Below are 14,911 nucleotides of genomic sequence, written 5' to 3' on the forward strand. Positions count from 1 at the left end.
CAATTACCTTCCCACCATGATAAGGTCAGAAGTGGAGGTGTTTACTGACAGTTGCAAAACATTCAGTAACGTTTGTGATTCCTCTGATTCTGAAGCAGTCCATGTCCAAATGCAGCAAGACCTAGACAACAGGTTTCAACATTCAGGTTTCAAGTGATAAACATTTCCTGGCACTTGTGTGGCAATAATGAACTTCCCAACAAGTGAGAATCTAATCATCAGCCCCTTTAATATTCAATGACATCGCCATCATTTAATCCCCCACTATCCAAAACCATTGACCAGAAAATGAACTAGACTAGCTATACAAATACAATGGCTACAACAGGCCAGAGGCTAGGAACCCTGCAGAAAAGAACTCAATGCCTGTCTGCCATCTGCAAAGCACAAGTTATTGCCTGATGAGCGGAGCTCCAGCAACATTGAAGAAGCTTGATACTATCCAGGACAAAGTAGCCTGCTTAATTAGCATTACATCCACAAACGTTCAGTCACTTGACCACCAATACCCCGGTAACAACAGTGTGTACCATATAGAAAGTGCATTGCAGAAAATCACCAAGGCTCCTTCAAAATCATAATTATCACAAACTTGAAGAGCAAGGTCTGCAGGTACATTGGAATCTCACACCTGCAAGTTCCCCTCCATCCTTACTTGGAAATATCTCACTGTCCCTTCAGTATTGATATGTCAAAATCTGGAATCCCTCCCTAAACGTGGTGTGTACACCACAAAATTGGAGTGCAGCATTTCAAGAAGGCAGCTTACCACCACTTTCTACAAGGCAACTGGTAATGGGCAATAAAAGCTGGTCAATGCAGCAACACTCGTCTTGTATGATGGGCATGACTGTATGGCATTTTAGATAATTGTGAACTGTGCAGTCTTTAGATTTATAATTTTAAAAAATACAAGCCTTAAGTTTCAACATCAGGCTAAAGGATTCAAGCCCGTAAGATTTTGAAATGATGGAATTTGAAAGCCTAGAGTGTTCTTAAATGGAAAGCTTGTAAGGACCCTATATTTTCTAGAGTGGAACATAAAGCTCTAGAATTAAATCTCTGCTTATATTTTTCTCTTCATTCTTTCATACAATGTGGCTCTCTGTGAGAAACCAGCATTTTTTGGCCCACCTCTCATTGCCCTTCAACTTCCTTGGTCATTTTGGAGGGTAGTTGAAAGTCAACCACGTTCTGTGGGCCTGGAGTCAGGTGTAGGTCATACCAACTAAGAGCATGAATGAATTAGTTGAGTGTTAGCAACAGATCATGGTCTGTACTCTCGGTACTAGTCTTTGGTTCCAGATCTTAATAATTGAATTCAGATTCCACTAGTTGATTTGAACCTCTCTTCCCAGGGCACTGTTCTCTGCCTCTGGATTCCTAGTCCAATGATATTATCATCTCACCATTGTCTTGCCCTAGTCTTGTAAATATTTTGAAAAGTAACAATCTTATGAGATAACGACATCTCTGTTCTTATCGTCTCTTAATTTTTTTTCCTCCTGACATACTACCTTGTTTCTTTGGATGAAATTCCAACTCCTCTGTTGAACTGTTTTCATTTTCAGGATTCTTCAAATATGTAGTGATTTGACACTTAGTCCACATTTAAGGAGAGAAGTGAGATCTGTAAGCTGTTTTTTCTCTTTAAAGCAATTATTCTAATTTGTAAGTTGTCACTCTAATGCAGTTAAAATGTACTTTACCATCTGCCACTGAAGATAAAAAGCTAAGTTTTTTTTATCCTTCTAGGAAACAGTAACATTGTCTGACATTTCAAACTTCTTGGCATTTGTTGGAACTGAAGAGGCTTTATCTCGTGGTTCAAAATTGTGGATGAAGGTAGGAGGAGAGAAACACCTGGTGTGGGATTGATCCACTTGTTTTATATGTCTGAAGCTTTGGAATTGATTTTGGTGCTTTACATAGTTGGGAAATTTGTACTTTTTCTCTAGTTTTTGGAATCTTTAATGTGGTATTTATTGTTAAATGCACTGGTACTTATCAATCTGGTAATGTATGTGTTGGGAATTGCATACTAATTGGTGTGCAAATTACTTTGATGCCATGTCATGTGGTTTAGAACATAGAACAGTACATCACAGAACAGGCCCTTCAGCCCACGCTGTTGTGCTGACCATTGATCCTCATGTATGCACCCTCAAATTTCTGTGACCATATGCATATCCAGCAGTTTCTTAAATATCCCCAATGACCTTGCTTCCACAACTGCTGCAGCTGGCTGAGATCCAAGTTTTCCTACTTTAGATTCATATACAACTAGTTTGCTGATTTTTCACTATTCCTAATTTAGTCTTGTTATAATGCAGACCATTGATCATGAAGAAGAATTAGCGGTGGCCATGCTAATTGTCAGTACATAGATTGAACCATTAGAGGCAGAATCAATCATCAAATTCATCACCATGGATGGTATGGATAGAGAATTGCCTAATGGTCAGGAAACAGTGAATGGGATAGGGGTTTTCTCTTTTTTTTGGGTGATTTATGACGTTATAGATGGATCAGGACTCGGACCGCAAGTGCTGTCAACATATGTTAATGACTTGGAGGGAGCAAGCAAATGTACTGTAGCCAGGATTTTTCAGACAACTCAAAAATAGGATACAAACAGTTTACAGAGGGAGATTCATAGGTAAAGAAAATGGGCAAAATATTGGCGTATGGAGTATAATGTGGGAAAATATGAAGTTGTTCATTTTGGAAGGGAGCACAAAAGAAAATTGTCATTTCAATGGAGAAAAACTGCAGAAAACTGCAACATAAAGGAACTTGGGGATACTGTGTATGAAACGCCAAGGTGCTATTGGGACGTTCTATAATCCGATCCCAATAAGGTGATCATCCCTTTCTTATTTCTCGGTCCTACCCATGTATTATGCCTTACATATTTTTATTTTCCCATAATATGATCCGAAGTGACACTTGGAGTACTTTAAGGCAATTTGTTTAGCAAGCTGGTTTTACAGTAACACTGGATGTTCTGAATATGTAATGCTGCCCCTGAGATCAAACAGTCAGCTGTTGTATGATACTAGGTGAAATTCATCAGTTTGGCTGTCAAAATTATGGAGATCTTCTTGTCCATCAGCTGCAGTGATTAATTATCTGCAAGCTCCCTCTTTTTTTTTAATCTCTTCTGTCTTTTATCTTGCCTGTCAATGATATCCTGTTTGAATAGCTGGTGTGTCAGATGATAAAAAGATCAGAACACGAGCAATGCAATCTGCATGTGTTTTCGAATAAAATGCCTTTTGGATACAGCAAGGGTTTCTTCCAGATCCTCTTGGTCCATTCTGTGTTTGTATAATACAAGACCATGAAATGACATTTACTTATTTTACTTATGGATAAAAGGGTTAACTGTTCACAATTATATAACATCTTCCATGAATTTGAATTTAGTGGAGTTATAGCAAACTATTAATTACAAAGGGTAAAATGAATTTTATAAACCTTCAATTTTGTCACTTCTGTTGTCAAGTTGCAAATTTAGCCGAATTGATTCAGACATTTGTACTGAATTTGCATCTTTAATTAATTGAAAAGATTTGACAAAACCTTCCATTTTAAAAAAATGTGTTTGGCACAGGGTTTTCTTTTGGAATTTTGCAAATAAATATTAAACTAGAGGAAGACTGTGGAATTGAGATTTAATAGTGGAAAAGGGGAGGGCGAGCTGAATTTTAGCTACTTGCGTTAAAGATTGTGTGGGTGGGAACGTTAATTTATCACAGGCCCACAAGCCAGTAACTAAATTTGCTTAAATTTAAATCTGTGGTTAACAAGGTAGTTAATTTGTTTTTATTGTTTATAGAACCATAGAGTTGTACAGCACGGAAACAGACCATTTGGTCCAACTTGCCCATGCTGACCAGATATCCCAAACTGACCTAGTCCCATTTGCCAGCTTTTAGCCCATATCCCTCTTAAACCATTCCTATTCATATAACGCCTTTTAAATGTTATTGTACCAGCCTCCTCCACTTCCTCTGGTAGCTCATTCCATACATGCACCACCCTCTGTATGAAAATATTTGCCCTTAGTTCCCTTCTAAATCTTTCTCTTCTCACCTTAAACCAATGCCTTGTAGTTTTGGAGTCCCCGACCCGAGGGAAACGATCTTGGCTATTCACCCTATCCTTGCCTTTCATGATTTTATAAACTTCTATGAGGCCAGCCTACAGCCCCAGCCTGTTCAGTCTCTCCCTGTAGGTCAAACTCTCCAATCCTGGTAACATCCTTATAAATCTTTCTTGAACCCTTTCAAGTTTCACAATCTCCTTTCTATAGCAGGGAGTGCAGAATTGAATGCAGTATTCCAAAAGTGGCCTAACCAGTGTCCTGTACAGCCACAACATGACCTTCCAACTCTTATATTCAATGCACTGATTATTTGCAAGTTTGTATTTCTATTTTATATGATGTTCTATATATTTGTGTTATACAATGGTATTGTGGCTCAAGTGGAAATGTTCCTGCCTCTGACCCAAAAGCTCTGGGTTCAATGTCACACAGAATCCCTACAGTGTGGAAACAGGCCCTTCAGCCCAACAAGTCTACACCGACCCTCAGAGCATCCCACCCTGACACATCCCCCTATAACCCACCTAAACTACACATCCCTGAATACTACGGGCATTTAGCATGGACAATCCACCTAGCCTGCACATCTTTAGACATCTTTTGTGGGAGGAAACCGGAGCTCCTGGAGGAAACCCACGCTGACACGGGGAGAGCGTGCAAACTCCACACAGACAGTCGCCCGAGGGTGGAATTGAACCCAGGTCTCTGGTGCTGTGAGGCTGCAGTGCTAACCACTCTGCTACCTGCCACCCCGTTCAAGTCCCACTCCAAGACTTCATAACCAAGGAGGAGGCATTCACCGAGCAGGTTGAGCATCAATTTGTAAATTCTTGTAATACAAGCCAATGGCAGACAAAAAAAGCGAGAGATTTTTGGTTAGCCATGTGATAGAAAAGAAATTGGAGCCTCTATTATTATCATCCAAGGTTCCAAGCCTCAGCCAGAATGTAAAAGTGTGTTACTCAGAGAAATTTATACTCTTTTGAAGAGTGGGTCAGTTTCGTTGGTTGGACAGCTGGTATGGATCAGATTGGTACCAGTACCAAGTTTGATCCCCATTACAGCTGGGATGTATTTGATATCTGCTTCCTTGTACTATTCTTGATCGAGATTGTGGCGCTGTGGATCAGACTACCTTTGGGCAGAGAACTCGAGGACGATGTGTTTATCTAGAATCACTTATTTGGAAGGACACCACTGACATGAAAAGTATGCAAAAACGCTAACAAAATTATTTGTTATTTATGAGGACGTTTAGTTTTGAATATATGTTTCTGCATGTTGGATTGTGTAGCAAACGCTGCTTGTCTTTTTAAGGGCATGATTTCAGGTGGTCATCAGTATAAAAGTGCGTTTTTGTTTGGATTTGTAAAATCCAATGTTTGACTGTATGTCTTATGTTAACTCCAAGTCTGCCACCGTGCATTGATGAAAAGAAAGATCCAAATTACTTGGTTCATTGCCCAATCTTGATCAATGATTGCTCATTCAGGTCAGTAGGCAACAGTCATGTATGATCTGTGCCATGTTCTGCAAAGACTCCCTAACCCTGCAAAGTAAAAGTGCTGCTTTCTTGTACTTTATTGAATATAGGGAATTATGTGTGATCGGATTACAAGTACTCCCCGGTGTTTGAAGAATTTGGTTTTGTAGATGCAAATAAAATATTTTCTCCAGATGGTGAATGCAAAACAAGATATAACCTCAATATTAAGGGCATTGAGGTGTGATGCCAGGAAACACCCCTTTATGCAAAGAGTTCCGAACATTGAGAACTTTCTCAAAAACCTGGAACTGCTTGATCATTTTGAAGTTTTAAAACTGAAATTAGCATTTTGTTAGACAGGGTTACAGAACTAGGGTAGGTATTTCGAGTTGAGAATCATGAATGGTGATACATACTCAAGGGGCTGAATGGCCTACTTCTGTTCCAGTATTCTTTTTCAATATTAGTCCATAGCCATGATGACCAGCCTCCAGAGCTGTTGGTCCACATTTGAGTGGAAGCAGGAAAATAATGATGGCCATTGCTATGTTAATTAAGGTAGGAGTTTTGATGAACTTCTGAGTTCTTCTCTGAGGGTAACAGCAGCAAAGTGCTGAAGTCCAAGAAAGTTTGGAACAGGATAATTGATGACATAAGGCACTTGCTCCACTTAGACAGTTTGCAGATTCACACACAGTCACTATCAGCAAGATGAGCTGATGTTTCACAATCCAGTTGTACCATTTTGTTCCTGCTAGTGGAGCTGCTGATCTGCTGAGCATCATTACTCTCAGTGACCCCACCAGCCGGAACTGAATGCAACTCTGAAATACAATACCTTTAACTCCCTACTTTCCCCCAGTGAAAGAAATTTCATATGTATTGATTGTATTGATACAAAATAGAGTGTAGTGGGCAATGTTTTATACTGGTTTATAATTCCTACTTTGATGTTCAGTAATTTGATGCAATTTGAGAATGTGACGAAAGAAGAAACAACTGTACTGGTTGTTTGATCACCATAAATTTAAGGATCAAAAAGATTTACTTTACATCATGCATTTCACAACCACAGGATATCCCAAAGCATTTTGCAGCTCACAAAATAATGTTGGAGTGTGTGACAAGATCAAACAGATGGCACTGTGGTAAAAAACCATACGATATAGTTGCAGAATTAGGCCATTTGGCCCACTGAGTTTGCTCCACCATTGATCGTGGCCGATTATGTTTCTCAATGCCTTCTCTGCCTTTTCTCCATAACCCTTGAAATCCTCACCAATCTAGAACGTATCTTTCTTGTCTTAAATACAATCAGTGACTTGGCCTCCACTTGGCCTCTGTGGGAATGAGTTCCACAGATTAAACACCCTCTGACTGAAGAAATTGCTCCACGTCTCAGTTCTAAAGGTTCGTCCCTTCACTCCGAAGCTGTGTCCTCGGGTCCGAGTCTGTTCTGCTAGTGGAAACATTTTCTCCACCCCCACTCTATCCAGCCCTCTCAGTATTCTGTGAATTTCTGCCCTCATCCTTCCAAACTCTTACTGAGTACAGACCCAGAGTCTTCAACCTCGCCTCATATATAACAAGCAGTTCATCCTGGTTTATTCCAAATACAGTCTGTCCAAACCCTTGTACTGCTGAAGCTGAGCGTCTCTGCTTTTGTATTCTAGTCCTCTTGAAATGAATGCTAACATTGTATTTGCCTTGCTCACTGCCGATGAGCTTGCACGTTAACCTTAAGAGAATCTTGAACTAGAACTTCCGAATCCCTTTGTGCTTCAGATTTCTGAAGCCTTTCTCTGTTTAGAAAATGATTGATTTTTGTTTGGTGCATTAAGTAATAATGCTCCTCCTCAAGAAATGCTGTAGGATATTTTGTGCCTGACTGAGAGGACAATCGGGAATTTGATTTAATGCCTCGTCAGAAAGATGTTTCCTCTGACATTACAGTACTTCCTCAGTAGTGCACTGGAGAATCAGCCTGAATGTTTGGAGTGGAGCTAACACTTAAATCGGAAGATTCTAGGTGACAGTGCCAACACCTGAACGCAAATGACATGAAGACAAAAAGGGCAATATTGTGCCGAACTTTTACCCGAAACCGAAGGTCAATCTAACTCCCACCCCTACCTTATACTATCATCCATATGTCTGGATGTGAGTTTGCTCGCTGAGCTGGAAGGTTAGTTTTCAGACGTTTCGTCACCATTCTAGGTAACATCATCAGTGAGCCTACCACGAGGCGCTGGTGTTATGTCCCACTTTCTATTTTTCTGTTTAGGTTTCCTAAAAACCTGGGAAACCTAACCAGATAAATAGAAAGTGGGACATAACACCAGCGCTTCGTCGGAGGCTCACTGATGATGTTACCTAGAATGGTGACGAAACGTCTGAAAACTAACCTTCCAGCTCAGCAAGCAAACTCACATCCAGAACCTCAACCTGAGCTACAACTCTTCTCAAAACTCGCTATCCATATGTCTATCTAATAGCCACTTAAATGCCCCAATGAGGCCGACTCCACTACCCTCTCCGGCAATGCATTCCACGCCCCAACCACTCTGAGTCAAGAACCTGCCTCTGATGTCTCCCCTATATCTACCTCCATGCACTTTAAAACTATGCCCCAAGAAGTCTCTGGCTGTCCACTCTGCCTATCCCTCTGATCATTTTGTACACCTCTATCAAGTCATCGCTCATCCTTCGTTGTTCTAAAGAGAAAAGCCCTAGCTCTCTCAACCTTCCCTCGTAAGACCTTCCCTCCATTCCAGGCAACATCCTGGTAAATCTCCGATGCACCTTTTCCAACACTTCCACATATTTCCTGTAATGAGGGGACCAGAACTGGACACAATATTGCAGATGTGGCCGAAACAGGGTTTTGTATTGCTGGAGCATAACTTCACAGGCTGTTGAACTCAATCCCTCTATTAATGAAAGCTAACACACCATATGCCTTCTTGATAACTCTATCCACAGGGAACTGTGGACATGAGCCCCAAGATCCCTCTGCTCCTCCACACTGCTGAGAATCTTTCCATTAAACCTGTATTCTGCTTTCAAGTTTGTCCTTCCAAAATGAATCACCTCAACTTTTCAGGGTTAAACTCCATCTGCCACTTTTCAGCCCAGTTCTGTATCCATCAATGCCCCTTTTTAACCTAGAACAGCCTTCTGCACTATCCACAACTTGACCCACCTTCGTATTGTCTGCGAACTTAGCAATCTACCCTTCCACTTCTTCTTCCAAATTATTTACAAAGATCACAAATAGAAGAGGACCCAGAACAAATCCTTGTGGTAAATCTTTTGTAACTGAGCATCATTTTCCGTCCACTACCACCCTTTGTCTTCTTAGGGTCAGCCAATTCTGAATCCATTCTGCCACATTTCCCCCCCCATCCCATGCCTCCTTACTTTCTGCACGAGCCTACCATGGGGAACCTTATCAGATGCCTTACTTAAATCCATGTATACCACATCCACTGCACTACCTTCATCCGCGTGTTTGTCCACCTCTTCAAAGAATTCACTAAGGTTTATAAGGCCTGATCTACCCCTCACAAATCCATTCTGACTGTCACAAATCAAACTGTGCCTTTCTAAGTGATCATAAATCCTGCCTAACAGAGCCCTTTCCAATAATTTGCCCACCACTGAAGTAAGACTAACTGGCCTGTAATTTCCAGGGTTATCCCTATTCCCTTTTTTTGAACAAGGGAATGATGTTTTCCTCTCCTATCTTCTGGCAGTATACCTGTGGACAGTGAGGATGAAAAGATGATCACCAAAGGCCCTGCAATCTTTTCACTCGCTTTCCATAGAATCCTTGGATAAATCACTTCAGGCCCAGGGGACATATCTGTCTTCAAGTTCCTCAGAATTTGTAGTGCATCTTCCTTATTAACATTGACCTCCTCTTGCCTAACAGTCTGTTTCACACTGTCCTCTTCTCCAACTAGGTCCCCCTCAGTTGTGAATACCGAAGGAAAGTATTCATTAAGGACCTCTCCTGTCTCTTTAGGCTCCGTGCACAAATTTCCTTTACAATCCTTGATTGGCCCTACCCTTTCTCTGGCCATACTCTTATTCCTCATGGATGTGTAAAAAGCCTTGGAGTTTTCCTTGATCCTATCTGCCAAGGTTTTCTCATGCCCCATTATAGCTCTCCTAAGCACTTTCTTCAGCTCCTTCCTGGATAACTTGTATCCCTGTAGAGCCTTTTCCGTTCCTTGTTTCCTAAAAGCCGCCTCCTTCCTCTTACCCAGTTGTTCAACCTCTCTTGAGAACCAAGACTCCCTCAATCGACCGCATCTTCCCTGCCTGCTAGGGGCAAACATATTGAGCACACACAGTATGCATTCCTTGAACAATCTACACATTTCTGTAGTGCTCTTCCCTGACAGCATCTGTTCCCACTTTATGTAACCCAGTTCTTGCCTAACTGAATTGTAATTACCCTTCCCTCAATTAAAAACCTTACCCTGCTGTATGTACCTATCCTTTTCCATGACTATTGTAAAAGTAACAGATTTATAGATAACCGCCAAAATGCTCTCCTACCAACAGATCTAACACTTGGCCCGGTTCATTGCCAAGCACCAAATCCAAAGTGGCCTCCCCTCGTGTTGATCTATCAACATACTGTGTCAGGAGTCCTTCCTGTACGCACTGAACAAAATCTGTTCTACAACTAAAATGTTTCCAATCAATATTTGGAAAGTTGGAGTCACCCATGACTACAACCCTGTGACTTCTGCACCTTTCTAGTATCTGCCCCTCCACTTCTCTGCAACTATTAGGAGGTCTGTTTTAAAAAAAACCCAACAAAGTGACTGCTCCTTTCTTCTTCCTGACCTCAACCCAAACTGACTCTGTAGACATATCATTCTCGAACTGCCTTTCAGTAGCTGCTATCCTTGCCCTGACTAGCAATGCCACCCCCCCACCTCCCTCCCTATTTCTTTTAAAGCATCTAATTCCCAGAACTTCCAATGGCTATTCCTCTTCTGCGTTACCCGTGTTTCTGTAATGGCCGCAACATCGTAGTTCCAACTACTGACCCATGCTCTAAGTTCATCTGCCTTATTTTTGATACTTATTGCATTGAGGTATACACACCTCAAACCATCCCTGTGTCCACAATAACACTCCATTGAGCGCATTTCTTTATAAGCAGCCTGTTGTTAAAGGTATGAAAGAGCTTCAAGAAACAATGGTGCAAAGTGAATTTTTTTAAGGGGATATAGATAAATGATTGCAATAAATTAAGTGTATTGTGAGAGGGTAGAAAAATGGGACTTGGTGTTAATGAAACATACATGATGGTGTAGGGTCCTGCAGGGATATGTAAGACGAACTAGGGAGCAGATGATACTTATATATTGATTCAGAGACATGTCGGATTTGGAATAAACTGGCTAGCAAAGTATATGCATGCACTCTGTCAACTCAATGTTTAACTACCGGTGTTTAATAATGGGCTTACTGGCTTCTTTTGGAGTTGTAAAATTCAAGAAAAGGCACTAAAAGTCTTAAATTTTTAACCAACTGTTATCGGGCCCTTCTTTGACCAACTTTCATAGTCCATGTAAGTATGCTGTTATGAAGAATCTTGGCATGTTTTGCTGTTGTAAACATGCCACATTTATAATTGATTAAAATTAGTCATTAATCCAATGTTATTTTCTCATTTAACTACTATGATAGTAGAATGTGAATTGGAGTGTGTATTTTTTTCATTTAAGCAATTACTGTATTCCTATTGCCCTGTAAAGGGCATTGTTGCTAGAGGCCAAGCAAGGTCTTGATTTGATGCTTCGCACCAAGAGCAGCGTATTCAGCGGTGTAGAATTCCTCTCGTGTGGGGAGTGATCTTGCATGAAATTGTGCTGAAGACTTTGGAGTAGGAATTTGAACCCGTGACCTTCTAATGAGGAAGGCATAATGTCTATACTACTGAGTGAAACAAAATGACTTTTCTTTGGACCAAGCAGAACTCTCGAAGATGTGCTGCCTGTCCTCGTGGGAAAGCGACAAGTTGTGTTTTACTCTAACAATGGCGCCAATTGTAAATTGCACTTTAAAAGGAATCCCGAAGCTACTTAGCAAACATTGAGAACTAATAACTGATTTTTGATCTTCTAGAATTGTCTTGACTTCTGGAATAGTCCCCTTTGGGTTGGAAAGCAGCAAGTGTAATCCTTACAATTTAAAAGGTTGAAAAAAGCAAACAAAGAAACTTAGACAATTTTGCTTGACACCAGTAGTTTGGAAAATGCTCAAATCTTTTAAAGTACTGGTAACAGGGAAGTTAGAAAATAACTCTGATTATGTGCAGTCAGCACTGTTTTGTAAAAGAAGAACTGATGTCTGACATATATCTTCAGTTTGTTTGAGGAAATCACGAGCAAGGTAGAAATGAGGAAATCTGAGGATGTGGCATATTTGGATTTTCAGAAGGCACCTCACTAAGGTGACATAAAAGGTTGTTACTCAAGATTAAGATTTCTCAGATAGGGTCAATATATTAACATGGATTCAGAACTGGTTAACGTACAGAATGTAAAAAGAAGGGACGAGAAGGTCGTCTTTAGGATGGCAGCATACACAGTGCCTTGAATAACAGTGCTAGAGTTTTAAATATTGCAATCTATAGTAATGACGTGGATGAAAGGACCAAGTGTAATATTTCTAAGTTTTCTGATAATAGAGGAGAAAGGATTCTGAAAAGTATGCAAAGAGGTTGCTACATAATACAGACAAATTTAAGTGTTTTGAGCAAAACGGTGTTAGGACCAGTAATGTGATGAGGTTTGAAACTATCTGTTTTCATTTAATGGTATAATTAGAAGCTCAGACCTTGGATTACCATTTTCTCCTTGCAATTTTCCACTTTTTTTTTCTCTCACCAACTCTCCTGTTGGTTAACTGGGGGAATAGTGCTCGCTCAGAACATTACAGGACTGTTTCTCTTGTCTGCATCTGAAAGGTGAGCAAAACTACCCATTGTATTCTGGGTCAAGCAGCCCAGACCTGAATCAGCTAGCACCCACATCTTTTGCTGTCCAGCAGCCCTTTGCACAATCAAGAAGGAACCAAGCCTGTTTGTTGTTCTTCACTAACTCTGTATGGGAGCACTAAGTCTTTTAAAAGTACATTTGAACTTGCATAAGCAATTTCATATTGAACTATGCATGGATATGTTTTGATCATTCATCAAAATTTGACTTAATCTCTTGGTTCTTGTGGATTTTTATTCCAGTTGTGTGAGTGGTTACACAGTAATGACGGAAACTTCAGGCCTGAAGAAGGTGCTGCTGAACTGCCTCTTGGAAGATCTGCCTTAAGTTTCTATGTTCACAATCTCGTGGAACAGTACCTGAAGGTTCCAGTGACTGAAGGTAAAAGGCTTCCTTTGATTAATTGTGTTGTCCGCAATTTGTTTCATTTGTTTTACTTTGAGTTCTATACAACATACCAGTCACCAGTTGAGAGGGTGGCCCATGAGTGGACCTTAGAAAGTAGAACAGACCATTCAACCCTTGAGCCTCCTCCACTATTGAATGACACTGCTGTTGACCTATATCCTACCAGTTTTCAACTATGTTGAGTTCATAATCTTTTTATATTTTTATCTAGTCAAAAAAATGCATTTGATCTCAGATTTAAAATTAATTGAGGTTATATTTACAGACTTCTTTTTGTGAAGAATGGTTCATGTTTCTGCTGCCCTCTGCTCCTTCCCGCCCCCGCACCTTTTTTGTGTGAAAAGTTAGAAATTTTTAACTTTGTCTTGAGTGACCTGACGCTGATTTTAAGGCCTTCTTGACTTATGCTGTTCACCTAGTGGATGAAGTTTGTTTATCAACTGTAATAATTCCTTTCAAATTACTAAAAGCTGCATTCAAATGATCCCATCCCTTGCTAAATTTCAGGGAGGTTTAGCCCAGTTCATGTAATCTCTTCTCAATTGAACACTGATAATATTTTATTCAATATGTTTTGTAAGCTTTGTCCTTTCTTTTAAACTTCAAAATGGTTGGCTTTATACTTTTGTTGAAATTCATCAACCACAGTTCTATTTGTTTACCTAGTCTATAAATATCTCATTTTCTAATTTTATGTTGCATGGCTACATCACTCACTATAGTATCATAATCAAGTAACCAAGATATGGCACCAGTTCAGGCTGTTATCAGTTCAGTTACCCACTGCTTCCCTCCCCTCCCTGGTTGATGAATTATGATTGAGGTGGCCTAGTTCTAAATGACATAGGTGTTAGACTGCGTCTGCAGCAGGTGGTGAAGGAGAGCTTCTTTCACCTGGTCCTCACCACTTTATCCGTCGCATATGCATCTGTCCATGACTCTATACGTAAGAGGGCATACTACACAGTCATTGTGGAGGGCAACTCCTGTCGTTCCATTGAAAATACCCTTCATTGTTTTGTGTCGTGCTACCAGCATGCTAAATGGGATAGATCAGATAGAGCAACTCAAAACTGGGCATTTATGGGTATGTGGGCTATCACTAGCAGCAGAATTTGTATTCAATCACAAGTTGTAATCTTATGTTCAGCATATCCTCTACTCTAGCAATGCCGTAAACTAGGGGCCAAATCTGGTTCAGTGAAGAGTGCACAAAGACATGCCAGAAGTATCACAAGGCAAAGCTAAAAACAAGGCGTCAACCGAGTGAGGCTACAGCCGGGGCTGTTTGTTTGCCACACAGCAAATGCAGCATGGTATAAAGATGCTAAGCAATCTGCTAACCAACAAATCAGATCTGAGCTCTCAAGTATCCAGTAGTGAATGGTAGTAAACAATTAAGCACCGGAAATAGGAGGCTCAAGAAATGGCCCCACCCCCAAAGGAAGCCTTTTACCTTCAGTCACTGGAACCTTCAGGTACTGTTCCACGAGATTCTGAACATAGAAACTTAAGGCAAGTACTGCAGCACATCCATGTAAAAGACCAGGCTGACACCTTTGCATTCCTCTTCAGCCAGAAGTGACAAGTGCATGATCCGTCTTCGCCTGCTCCAGTCCCCAGCATCGCAGAATACATTCTGATAATTTTATCCACTCCATGTGATATGAAAAAATGGCTGAAGGCAGTGGATCCTGACAATATTCTGACAATACTGCTGAAGATGGCAAGGGGAGGCAGTGGCCAAGTGATATTAACATCTGAACTGTTCATCCAAAGACCAAATTAATGTTCTTGGGACCTGGGTTCGAACCCCACCACTTCAGATGGTGGAATTTGAATTCAGTGGATATCTGGAATTAAGAGAGTCTAATAATGACC

At 40.6% G+C, this 14,911-nt stretch overlaps 1 protein-coding gene across 1 annotated transcript in view; it reads left to right on the forward strand.

Annotated features, from left to right (window-relative positions):
- tarbp1 (TAR (HIV-1) RNA binding protein 1) overlaps nucleotides 1–14,911 on the forward strand; it is a 183,163-nt gene that overhangs the window by 33,367 nt on the left and 134,885 nt on the right. Inside the window, exons 10-11 of the mRNA XM_048536298.2 lie at nucleotides 1,756–1,845; nucleotides 12,865–13,003. Of these exons, the coding sequence (XP_048392255.1) occupies nucleotides 1,756–1,845; nucleotides 12,865–13,003 (229 nt within the window). The remainder of the gene's footprint in view (nucleotides 1–1,755; nucleotides 1,846–12,864; nucleotides 13,004–14,911) is intronic.

The sequence above is a fragment of the Stegostoma tigrinum genome, chromosome 9 (assembly GCF_030684315.1).
Source record: "Stegostoma tigrinum isolate sSteTig4 chromosome 9, sSteTig4.hap1, whole genome shotgun sequence".
Classification (NCBI taxonomy): domain Eukaryota; kingdom Metazoa; phylum Chordata; class Chondrichthyes; order Orectolobiformes; family Stegostomatidae; genus Stegostoma; species Stegostoma tigrinum.